This window comes from Opisthorchis viverrini (genome assembly GCF_000715545.1).
Source record: "Opisthorchis viverrini unplaced genomic scaffold opera_v5_197, whole genome shotgun sequence".
NCBI classification, from domain to species: domain Eukaryota; kingdom Metazoa; phylum Platyhelminthes; class Trematoda; order Opisthorchiida; family Opisthorchiidae; genus Opisthorchis; species Opisthorchis viverrini.
Window position 1 is genome coordinate 502,688 of NW_008751854.1, and position 12,902 is coordinate 515,589.

At 44.7% G+C, this 12,902-nt stretch overlaps 2 protein-coding genes across 2 annotated transcripts; both read right to left on the bottom strand.

The window, feature by feature from the left end:
- Window positions 1–1,235: 1,235 nt before the first annotated feature.
- T265_08019 (hypothetical protein) lies at window positions 1,236–7,843 on the bottom strand (the record flags this gene model as incomplete). Its single annotated transcript, XM_009173706.1, has 3 exons — window positions 1,236–1,335; window positions 1,419–1,522; window positions 7,748–7,843. The coding sequence occupies 3 exons, from the start codon at window positions 7,841–7,843 to the stop codon at window positions 1,236–1,238; spliced, it is 300 nt and encodes a 99-aa protein (XP_009171970.1).
- Window positions 7,844–8,479: 636 nt separating this feature from the next.
- Window positions 8,480–10,849, bottom strand: T265_08020 (hypothetical protein; the record flags this gene model as incomplete). The annotated part of the gene is made up of 6 exons (XM_009173707.1): window positions 8,480–8,619; window positions 9,085–9,356; window positions 10,418–10,518; window positions 10,553–10,620; window positions 10,655–10,722; window positions 10,761–10,849. 6 exons carry the CDS (start codon window positions 10,847–10,849, stop codon window positions 8,480–8,482), a joined length of 738 nt encoding a protein of 245 aa, XP_009171971.1.
- Between the last annotated feature and the right edge of the window lie 2,053 nt (window positions 10,850–12,902).

Consider the following 12,902-nt stretch of genomic DNA (forward strand, 5'->3'; position numbering starts at 1 on the left):
GTGACATACTAAACCAAAAGAACCTACGTGAATAGTAATCTGGATACGGTTTGTCTGGGAAAATCTGAATGAAAATGAATATCCGGAGTATGCAGAAGATTGGGACGGGAAAATGACCCCGACAGTTGACAAGCGCGCGTCCATTCAACTGCCATTTAACCGTCAAATAAGTAACTGGTCGCCTGAAAACCTACATGAGGTGGACATTTAACATGGAAAATTTGAGGATGCGGTTCAGCAACAGCAAGCAGCTAAGCTCTTCCGAAGAATAGCACGATTTTTTTATTTGGTGGCCTTCAAAATTGTTTGAGCATTGCACAAACTATGTGAGTCGGACGACATGGCGTTACAATAAGCGGACCAAAGGGCGTCTACGGGCTCGCGACTGGATTGAACAGGCTAGAGTAATGACAAACCCAGGAGCTACAGGATCAACTTGCATGATTACGGCATTCGTAAAGAAAATCCCCTTGGCGCGTCAAAAATACTTTAGAGACGTTGCTTATTGTGGTCTTAAAAACAGATGTCTGGGGAATGGCTAAGTCCATCAGCTCGAGGACGGCGTAATTACTTTCTACGGTATTTGGGTGGCATAATGTCTGAAACGAGACACAACTGCGACCATCTCGGTTGTAACACCACCAAAATACCTAGAGAAGTAGAGAACGGTTCCTGAGAATCTATATTGTATTAGCACTATCGATTTCCTATGTGACCTGCAACTTTTTCTTTTGTCTGAAAATGGAGTTTCGAGAGGATGAAACGAAACGGCAGTTTTATGCTCACATAATGCAGGTTAGAATGAGAGTAGGAGCTCATCTTCATCAACGACAACAGTACATCAGTGTTTAATACTGATTATCTGCTTCCGTGCAAACATAATTTATTTGAGAGCCCCATTTTGAAGAAAAGAAAAAAATTGGATCTAGAGGGATTTACTGCTAGCTTGACGAACACATAAGATCTCACCCAACTTCCCTCACCAACATTTGAGATGCAGATTACAAACAATAGAACATATATGTCATATCATTCCGTTTATCTGTATACATACACACACACCAATATCCTTTGGTCATTGTAAAGCAAAATGCTTTTTAGACCAATATAACCTTGATTTACCACAATAATTACGCGGTGTTTACTTCTCTGGATACTCATTCAGGCAGTCTGGATAGAAAATGACAAGAGCGTCAACGTAATCTATTAGCAGCCACATCTTGCAACATCTCCAACTAAACACAATGGGGATCACGCGGTCCTGGTGATACAAGACGAGTGGCACAGACAACACCCCAAATTTTCGTAATCTCTCTCATATCTCTACCACGTCCTCTGTTTGCGACACTCAGAACTGAATACTAAAACAGATCTCTTTTCGGCAAACGAAAATCTGGTATGCACAATGCATGACCTACCCAAGGCAGCTTCTGGTGTTGGACACAGTACTCGGCCCAAGTCTACTTTGCACAACCGAACACTCGTTTTCTAATTGCTGCATTGTGGATTTGCCGATACCAGTCTACAAGAATTGTGCTTCTGAAACAAGAGTGATCGAAAACCTAAAGAGGTCTCAGTTCTGCCACCCTACAACAAAGCAGCCCATACTGTGGCCTGAAACATGCGTCACTTGAGATTCTGGAATATGCCGCTTTGTCTCCTAGCGAAGCAGTACCTAAGTACGGAGAGAAGTCCAGTACTTCTCAGTTATTAAGTTGATGAGAGTTCTCGACAGCCCATCACTTATTTCTTACTTTATTGGGCTTGCCAGTTAAACCTAGTCTCAGAATTTCTGTCAAATATATTTCCTACTTGAATACATGACTGTTGCAATAAGAATGCGCTTGCAGATTGAGTTTTTATCGGCGGGGAAATTAGCTGGAACGCACCAGAATCTTCCGTCTGTAGTACTCTTGCGGTGATTGTGCTGCACAAAGGTCTTTGATGTATCATTTAGAGCGATATTCAGTTAGCTGATCGTTTAAACATTCGGGCAGCGTGTTCTTTTCATCTAAGCACTTTGGTTGCGATGTCCCATCACGACAGAGTTCTCTGGCTCTTTTTGCCTTCAGACATTACCTCTGGAAAGAACGGTTGTGGTGCATTGGAAAAGAGAAAAAGCATGAATACTTTAATGTTGCCCTTCGGTAAACAACTTCAACCTGAATTCCCAGCTTAGCTTTACCGTTTGCAGTGGGTTGAATTACTGCCAGCTAGGGTGCGTTAACTGGTTGTTGATCGGGTGGCTGTTGATCTGTTCCTCAAGCTCGGTGACTGTATTGTAAACCGCTGCTTATCAGCAGTTCCTTTTGGAATGCAACTAGGTTTGAGTTCGTCCACTTGTTGTTTCATCCTTTATTAATGTTGGGACGAACATTCGTGAGTGGTGTATGTCCCGAGTTTATAATCAGTTAGCAAACTGCCACAGTAGTTACCGTGTAAACGGAGCAGTGAGACCTGTTTGAATCATTCACCTCAGGGTTGCCGCAGATTTTCGCAGGTTCTATCAACGAAGGGATAACTTTCTAGCGAACATACACTCAGTTGCAAATTAATTTGTTTTTTCCGAGAGACTCACCTGTAACCCAGCTGAATCTCTCGGTTTTGATGTTTCCAGGGGGGTTTTCAGCAACCTTATGAGTAGCGCATTACAACAATATACAAGGATAGCTTTCTACTTGACTGATCTCATTTAGCAGTAGATCGAGGAACAAGGGACGGGAAGCCGTCACCCATTCCAGCGGTCGACCTCATTTCGGATTGGTACATCAGACCGAAACTTTAACACAAGGATACACGAACAGAAGGACTTGGTAAACAATCGGTAGTTTTCTGCTTAGTAGCTATTTTGCTGACAAACCACAACACGAAGCGCAACAAAGTTAAACCAATCCAGAGGAGGCATTTTTCCACAAATAAAACGACCGGAGAGTGGTTCTTCTAGGTTGTTGCCTGCAAAGGGGACTCCGATTCCAAAAAGTGGTAAGACAATGAAGCGTTCTTTCAGTTAAGCGTTTCTTATTCGCCAACCAGCACTCCGAACATCTGAAGCAGTTGTAACGTAGACCGCCCCCGGAAAGTCTTGGAAGATTTAGCACTGCAAAGACCCACCAAACACATTTCTCTAATGAATAGGTACTCACTACTGTTAAGTGTTCGACTGAATCGTAGACCACAGTGATTTCTCTTTAGAGAATACGATCCCGTCAGCTTTGAATTCGTACTGCCAATCTGCTTTGGAGGAAACACTACACAAAGAGGACGCTCGAGTGGGAATTTGTCCACGTAAAAACTGCATACTGTAGACTGTTCTGCTCACTCGAATTTTTCAGATACGATCAGTACCATCTGAGTTACACTCGGATCTCAGAGAAACTGAGGAGAATCACAACAAACATTGATTGATTGTCATTTAGCTTCCTGTACCTGGAGAATGGCCTCAAACCTGTGGGATCTGTGGAGCTTCCTAAGCGGCGTTGACCAGTGTTGGCCGTTAATAAAAAGCAACGGTACCCGTTTTGTGCTGTGTATGACGTTCCCAACAGCCTTAGTCAGAATCGATAAAATCAGCCTGTGGGCAATGTCGAAACATGGCCAATAAGACATATGCATGGCGGGAATAGGAAGTGAACAACCCTGTTGAACGTTCTAAATTCATTATTACTAAAGAAGACAGAATTAGGATATAAGATCGACCGGCTTATTTGACTAGCCCCAAAAAAGTTGGACTGGTCGTAAGCTTTCGCAGGATTTTCGTCACACGTACGAGTAGGGTGGTCTGACATGACCGAATCACCTTTGGAGCAGGCTCCCCGGTCGGTCTCATGTGTATTTTTTCTCACGGGGAACCGCTGGAATTTAAGGTTACTTTACGTGTGAAAGCAAGTTGTGTTCAAAACCTATATGAAATGTTAAATATGAATTTCCGAGAACTACAGGACCATGAGGATTGGTTGAATTTCCGTCTCATCGGAAAATGCATGCTTGTGGTCGGTTCTCCAAAAGTGCTCATTCAATTCGCTTGAAACCCCATTGAATTCCTACTTAGGATTCAAAAATCAGTTTCTTTGAAAGGCGCTTTGTAAACTGACATTTAACCAACTGATTAAGAAGAATACAGAAGTCATTTACAGTGCTCCCTCATTAGAAGAAAATACAATTTGAGGGACATAACAGGGGCAGAAATGATTTCAGATTGTCTCATTATTGTATGGTGCCTTCAAGGTTCTTTCGTAAGCTACGTCCCCCTGAGAAACGAATCGAAAAATCGACATTTGTGACACGGCAGTAGAGTTTATTGTGGTTCATCTACCGAACTGCTCGTCGGTTGCCAAAAACACTAAGTCAATGAGACACCCTGTGAAGCAGGACGACCATTTCAACGTATGGAAGGTAACAAATTACACGAGCTTATCGAATGACATTACCATTCCTTTTAGTTTCCATTTTAGACGGTGGCATGAGTCAGCTGGCCGGGGTTACACTAAGGGATGTGCCAGCTCCTGTTTTAGACTCTGCAGCGTCTAATTCGAAAATTCGGCTAGTCTTTTCCGATTGTGCGCGTAAATTACAAACCAAACCGTTTCTAAGCCTTCCTATATCAGTTTTCATCGCCACGCAGTCTGGGACAATACTCGGAGAACTAAGGCATTTCAAGCCCCTCGAGCATCATTTTTCAAAAAATAAATCGGCAGAAGTTGGAGTTCTACGCGGGAAATGAATGTGCATTGAATTAAACGGTTGGTCTATGGCAGAAACCCGCTTCGGATTTCGAGATGCTCTAACTTCGTGTGTTTGTTTCCACCGTAATTCCATAACACACTTTTGGGGCACTTCGTTGCGGTCTTCATGCCAGTCATTCACTATGCGGTCGTAATTCTGACTGTCTCCCTGATGTTCCCAAGAATCCAACATCGTGGGAAGATAATCAGCTAATACCTAATGAGAACCATGGACATTTTGATCTAACGAACTCAGCATTATCATACTTCTGTAAGTCAGAGTGACCCAACTACAGAGGAACGATTTCCGGCGCCTAGTTCTGTACCAGAGGATCGGAACATGCTTGTTTTATATGGGTAGCAAAGTGTACGCGTCTCGATTGATGAAAACGTTGTCCCTACCGGGGAGTAGGGATATAGTAATTTAAGAGATGCTATCATCTCCACTTTGGAGTCATTCTCTTCCAGTGAAGCTGGCAGTGTGGTTCGCGGCGCTAACATAGTGGGGTACCTTTGAAGCCTACTGCGCTTGAAGTCACTTTAAAGAATCTAGGCAGGAGCATGTAGAATTAGAGTAGCCTCCTACCAACGAAACTAATGGAGAGTGTAAATCACTTCGATTCAGTGAAGTATTAGCTTTTCTTGGACGAACAGATATTGTACCCCTCCGCATGAGAGTCCTTCCCTACAAAAGACTTCCGATTGCAATGAAAGGTCGAAATAAAGAGCACTGCATGAACCGAATTACCCGTAAGTGTCTTGTGCACATAGGTTTGTGCAGACAAAAATACTTAATTAACTGGTTTGCTAGTTAACTAATAAAGAACTCAACACGAAGTTGTATCGTCGCAGATTGTAAAGGAGCAATGAAGCGTTCACCTTACCAAGCGCACTAACAGTCAAATATGTTATCTTTATTTATCTACTTTACAATTAAGAGTTCATCGATCAGTAGTAGTGGATTCTACCCTGAGGTACTCATGCCTATAAATGCATCGTTTTTAAGCATGCTTCCTCGAGTCACTGTGGTTCAAAATAGCGATCATTGTGCCCGTGTGTGAAAATGGATGAAAGACACACTTAATGGGATAGCTATTGGCACCAACCATAACCCCAAGAAGTCAAGAATGGAAGGTGAAGAATGGTTTAGGGAAACTTTGCGTCTTTGTTATGCTGTGATCACACGTTCACGGCGCACCACAGTTCAGGTGGTATCTGGCCGCGATGATTTAACAATAATTGTCTGAGACAAAATGATCCGATTCAGAATGCGTTCATTCAGTAGTACGGTTGCAGATTTACTACCAGAATACCTTGAAAGAGACGAACCATCAGGGTTACCATTCCAGACAGAAACTAAATTGAGACAGGCGCTCCAGATGCTGACGACATTATCGGCCAATAGTGAAACCAATTTGAGGAACGCTCCACCATCCAATCAAGTGAGCCATCCACCAAAAGCGGTTTTCGATTATCCAATCATCAACACTGTTTCAATCAATATTGCAAACAAAGATCGGTCGACCCCAAGTCCCATCACGCTAATCATAAACGAACATGTATCAGCATCTTGTTTCTTCGGGTGTACACCTAAAAAACTCAGTGAGGATTTTTTTCCGATTGGATCGTCTAGACAAACCATTCAACAAAACAAAATGCGTCCCACAACACAGTATTATGCGGGAGCCATGGGGTTTTGCCATAGATATTCAATTCTCGGTGTGAAATGGGTGGCAGGTTCGTCTGCCTAAAACGACGCGCCCCCGAAAGTACTCGCAATGAGGTTGTGGGCGAAACGACCGGCATGTGAAATATAAGTTAACAAATGAATGTGTGGTCACTTCCTAGTCCACTGTGCACGCATTAGGAAGTTCATCCTGTCGCTCAGTAAGCTCACAGATGGTTCATCATTCCAAGACCTTGAAATAGGGTACCGGCCTAATGTTCGTGAAACAGGCATGGACGTCACGGACGGAAGTGACACCTATATTTTCGCTTTCATGAACGCCTAGTATGAACACACTTTTTAGGTCAAATCAACAGCTCTGCGTTCCTGGCAATCTTAATATCAATAACACGGAGTGACTAGCTCATTCCTCCAATAGAAATTCTGCAAGCTGAAAACGGGTTTCTTTGTCATCGATTCTATTAATCATTCCGTTTCCCTAAGCAACACTGACGCTGATCAAAACCCGTCTATTCATGATGACGCATCCTTGTTATGGTGTTCACTCTTCTGCTCCCTGGGTTCGTCTGATCATTGTCACTTGTACGCACTCATTCTCATTCTCTCGTCGTATTTTCTGTCGACACCATTCTGTTGCTCCTGTCCAGGCTTGTGCAACCTTAGAGTATGTCAGCCCTCAAGCTTCCTTCGGGTTGCGCGGCAGCGAAGCATGCATCTGAAGTATTTTTATTACTTTACCTTGGAAACACTTCGCCGAAAAATACATGACTTGTATGGAGTTTGGAGATTTCAATCAAGATTTTGTCCTGTAATTGAAGATAATCATATCCAAAAGCATTGTATGACCGTTCTAGTTTTATCTGAAAGCATCCAATGCACAACTCACGAATGTGTAGAGAAATTCGAACCCACCACATCCAAGCTAATAGTTAGAGCCTGTACCCTTCGGTCACGAGCGGTCGATCAGAAGTGTGGATAGAATATAGTGTCCTTCATCCTTCGGTTTTCGCTGCGTACCGAATACCCCTGTGGATGGTACGACTCAGCTTGCTCCGTAATTTTTAAAACCTGTCACACAATCATCACCTGATCAAATGAACCAAACGACCAAGAGTTAGCAGCTAGCACAAACGATATTTGGAACATTCGTATGGATACAGTTCTCCAAGAGACTCTTTACAAGTTACAGCATGACTGAGAAAGTAACACGGATTACACCATAATCAGCAACAAAGGGTTGCCCCATGAATTCGAATACTGTGGCTGCTTCAAAAATATACCGGGCAGATAAGCCAGCGAGATGGCTCAGCGGTTAGAGCGCGGGATCCGTGGTTCAAACCCGACCCTTGCATCTCGACTTCTCTTGTCTAGGTTTGGGCAACTTGGCAGTAATCCAGTCCCCGTACTTCCTTCGGGTGGCATGGTAGTTAGGCATTTTTAACTAGGTGGCCAAACTGACTGTAGTTAGATAGATATTGAATTGAAATCCTAGTCATCTTGTAAATCAACGACCATCAACTCGAGCTGCAAAACCGTACAGTGTCTTATGGAGGGTCAAGAATATGAGACACTGCTACAGTGCCTGATGATTCGCAGAGGCAAAGACAGCTTTTAAGTCAGGGAAGGCCACCACTGTTGGTTTCTGAGAATAACGTCGCTATTTTGGAATCCGTCCGAGGGTGAAAATTTGATCGATACATCCCCCGCAGGACGGAAACCAGCTTCGCTCTCATGGATCAGTCTCCCTCTCTTCCTGTGTGCGTGACCAATCCATGTGCGAAAGGTGGGATAAGGCGCCACAGCTACCAGGCTGATGCCACGGTGGATTTCATACTATTCCAGTGCTTTTTTGGGGCCAGTTTTCTGAGAGTGGATTGGAGTCCCATGTTTTTCGGAGATAGATTCACTAGCATCCACCCTTAACGGATCTACTGGGACAGGGTGACCCATCCTAATTTATGATTCTTACGAGGGCACTGTGCACGAACTTCTGCGGACGGATACGAGTAGACGGCAAGCGTTCTCCTGAGTTCACCACTTTCAGTGGTGTAAGACACGCTGCTTTCTCTCGCTATTCAGCTTCAACTTCGTTATTGACTTGCTGCCGGAAATTTCTCTGGCTGCCTATGAAGCTTCGGGGGGCGAAATGCTCCCGGGACGTTCGCTCACAGACAGGGTATGCAGACAATATTGCTATCCTTGGTTCAGATCCTTCAAAAATGCAAAAATTTCATATGACCTAAATAACTCTGACACAAGTTTTGGCATGCGCTTCATTCCTGCAAAGTGTAAAGTGCTGCTACACGACTGGGTGGGATCAAACTCAAACGTCATGCTTGCGGACGAGCCAATCGATGTGGTGGGTAAATTTGTTCACCTGGGCAGTTGCATGAGCACTGATGTACTGGATGAAGAGGATATTACTTCCCATTGCGGTAATGCCAAGGTAGCTTCTGCCAAACTCCGGGACCTGTTGCACCGACGTGACTTCAGTCCGTCTGTCAGACTAAACACCAAGACAGCGCTGCTCTGTGGATCGGAAACCGGGCTTCTACGACCAGAGGACACACGAAATCCGTCAGTCTGAATGACGCCTCTGAAGCATTGGTCAGGTTTGATGGGAACATCGGACAAAAAAATGCTGAAGTACGTTAGATGGTTTTCGGAATAAAGAACTTTCCCGCAATAGATAAATCACTCCCAATCTATAGGTTACGCCGAAGCCCTCCACACGCCAGAGGGCTGTGCGCCTCAGAGAGCTATCTCCGACCTGCCATGTGCTGAATGGAAACGAAAACAATCGTTCAGCTGTAGAACGCTTTCGGTGCTTAACTGCCATGTCACCCAAAGAAAGTACGAGGGTCGGGATACTGCCAGGTTGCCCAAGCCTTGACAGGGAAAGTCGAGATGCAGAGGTAAGCTGGGTTGGGTCGACAATCTCCGCTTCCCTAGATGGGGAACTTGGGACTTAACTCACCCATGGTTAGTGACACTGGTATACATGGCCTAATCATGCAGTCAACGACAAAGATGTCGTCTTCAATGCATAGCTATCCAGTTCCCAAACTAAATGGACGTGTCATGATCTCCAAAGCTTGGCTGTATCCGTCACTTTCCTGTGATCGTGGCTGTAGCAGCTGGAACGAACGTTCCCTTGGTACCACTACGACAAGGCGGCAGATTTAAGTATGGGTGAAGTATCGACAACTAGCAGTCGTCACACTTACTAGTTATACTTCCCATGAGTAGCGTGATTTGTCTGTATATCATAACTCCGGTTCGCTTTCCGGCAGCAATTGCACGTTTTTCTGCTCCTGTCTAGCGTTGACTGATTTTCCAGTAGCTGATGCCGAAAATTTGATCACCTGTCCATCTCTGCAATGGATTTCGTAACTACTATGAGACAAGACGGCTGAATCAGGGATAGAATCCCAAAACGTCGGATGGCAGCAGATCATTTTGGTCACTAAATCAAGTAGGATTCCCCTGGTGGCCATCGTTTGTCAAAACGTTTTAGTTCATCTTCCTTGATAGTCTGCTGCTTTTGTCTCGAACACGGCCTAAGCACACGTTTAAACTTTGTTTTTTTTTTCAACATGTTTCGCTTTGTCACGTCGTCGGTTAAAAACATCAGGTATACTTTAGATACGAATCGACCTCCCGAACAGACAAACTCACTTCCACCGCTTACTTTATATATATAAAAACTAGCGGGGCTAGTCCAAGTTGTTCTAACCCACTCTGGTTAAGATCAGTCGTGTACCTTAATCGTGGGCATCCAGGAACATGAACGTTCCATCTAAACGAAACGTGAAAAAAATATGCGAAAACTATTTGCACAAACATCAGGCGGCTTAGAAAAAGCAAGCCATAAGAGTGAAGGAAATTGTACAAGAGCAATACTATTTTTATCTGCAAACAATGAAGTGCAAATCGAGGAAATCAGTCTGAGGTACCCTCATTCAAACGCTTGAAGGGTTCAGAAAAAGAACCTTTTCGGGTTAAGCACAACTTCTCTGCCTGCTGGATGAACGAATCCCTATCCCGTTTCATCGCCTCCGACTTTGCTTTGGTTTCGTAAATCTCAGACACAAGGCGGATAGCATCGTTCTGCAAGAGTTAACGGTAAAATAGATACGCGTACCGCGAACTGATAGTTCTTTATGGCGCGCCTGCGCTGTCCTTCACTAGTAAATCGCGGATCGGGTTTGCCTAACATGAGAAATTTTTAACAAATGAAACTCACCTATCACAGAAAAGTCCGGTCGATCGGTCAAAGGACCCCACTCATTGTTACTCGGCGGGAGACGGCGTCTTTGACAGGGTTAGCAATATGACAAGTGGTAACTAACCTAGCTCGAAACATTCCTCCGGAAGGTAGTATACGACTACAGTGGAAAGAACGAGCCAAAGCTAGATTCAACGAAGTAATGTGCGGCATCAGGAGGTACTCAGTTTACATATGCCTGGAAAACACGAAGCGGAAAGTGCACTCAGTGTTACATGAGACCAGTTCTAATCTGAGGGTGCAAGGATCGGTTCCACCCACCATATATCACTGGAGACTCGGGGATCTATAATCGACACTTTCAATAGGACCACCGTTGGAGCTACTGCTGAGATCATCGACAGCATGATATCAGTATAAATCGTTCAGCTATAGCACCCTTTCGGTGCCTAACTGCCATGCCACCCGAAGGAAGCACGAGGGCTGGGATACTGCCAGGTTGCCCAAGCCTAGACAGGGGAAGTCGAGAGGCAGAGGTCAGGTTCGAACCACGCACCTTCCGGTCAGTAAATTCGCGCTCTAACCATTTGGGCCATCTCGCCGATAATCAGTATTCAACCCTAATGCTTCGCTATCGTACAACTATGATTTACTTGAAACCAATATTAGGAAGAAAAGAATAAAGACGGACAGAAAAGGGACAGCGTCAACTTATTACAGCCATTCCGAGGTGCGCACACCTCTAAACTTTCATTCAGGCGGTCTGTGTAGAAACTGACAACAAGAACGCATGTGACATCGATTAGCAGCCATAACCCGCAGCGTCTCCAACCGAGCGTAATAGAGATCACGCGGTCCCCATCTGGGAAGGCGAGTGGCACAGACAGTACCCAGTTATCACTCATTATGATGCCCCAAGAACGATCATCTTTCAACTCACGTCCAAAAAAGATGTATCACCACAATTCTGCCGATTCCGTCTTTGTTGTCGGAGCAGAAAATGGTCCTGAATTCCCAAAACCCATTCCGTAAATGCGCCTCATCTACCAATTCACAGTTATCTTAACTGATCGGCATTTTGTTCGCCATCCAGTCCTAAACATACACTAATTCTTATGATAGCGTGTCCAACCTTGAAAAACTGTCACCAAAAATGCGAAAGAATGCACGGTCGACAACTTTCCTTTCAACTGCATGCCCCCCAAAAGGCATCACCTTACAAGATGCCTACGCCTCCAAACATTCATTCAGACAGTCCGGATACAACGCTTTTGGCATCGATTAGCAGTCAGTCTCTAACCTGACACAGTGGAGATCACGAGGTCCCCATTCTGAAGGTGAGTTGCACGAACAGCATCCAGACTTTTCGTCACCTTTTTCATACTTCTCTACCAGATCAAAGGTTCGCCACCCCTTTGCTTGCAGCACTCTAGAGTGAGCATGAAAACAGCACCCTCCTCAGCAAACGATGGCTCGGCATACGCAATACACGACCTAACCAACAGTTTGCTGCTGGACACAGTCTTCAATAGGAGTCCCCGTTGCACAACCGAACAGTCGCTTCCTAATTGCATCGTTAGAGGTACGCCAACAACAAGCCACACGAGCTATGGTCGAGACAACAATCGTCGGATACCTGAAGACGTCTCAGTCTTGCTGTTCGAACAGGCCAAGTCTCACATCTATACAGCAAAATAGCCCGTACTATAGCTTGGTACACACGTCCCTTGAGATTCAGGGATATACCGTTTTGACGCCATGTGTCTTAAATTAGCATGCGCAACCCGAGCCTTGCAGATTCGCATATTGACCTCGTCACGCTACAATCAGAACTAATACAACTTCTAATATAAGTAAAACGCTTCACAACTTCGAGTGTCCTTCCCTGTATGCCCAGGAGCATAACCTTGAACATTTTGGGTGCAGGGCGCATACCAAAGGACGGGATGACTTCAATCAGTCCATCCAAAAACAACTGCGCCTTCTCTTCCTCTTTGAAGACGAAAACCATGTCATCTGCATAGTCCGGATCGATGTTTTCGTCAGAGGCTACTTGAACACCAGGATTTTGAAAACATTCCAGTGTTGGTCACATTACCTCATCGATCACAAAAGTGAATAGGAATGGAGAGAGTGAGCACCCCTGACGAACACTGAGGTTACAATGATCTTATTACATTCACAAAATTCCGGGGCTTTCCTTGATGAGCAAGCGTGGCAAAGAGAACAGATCGGTCAACCGAGTCGAATGCGCCTTGAAAATCCA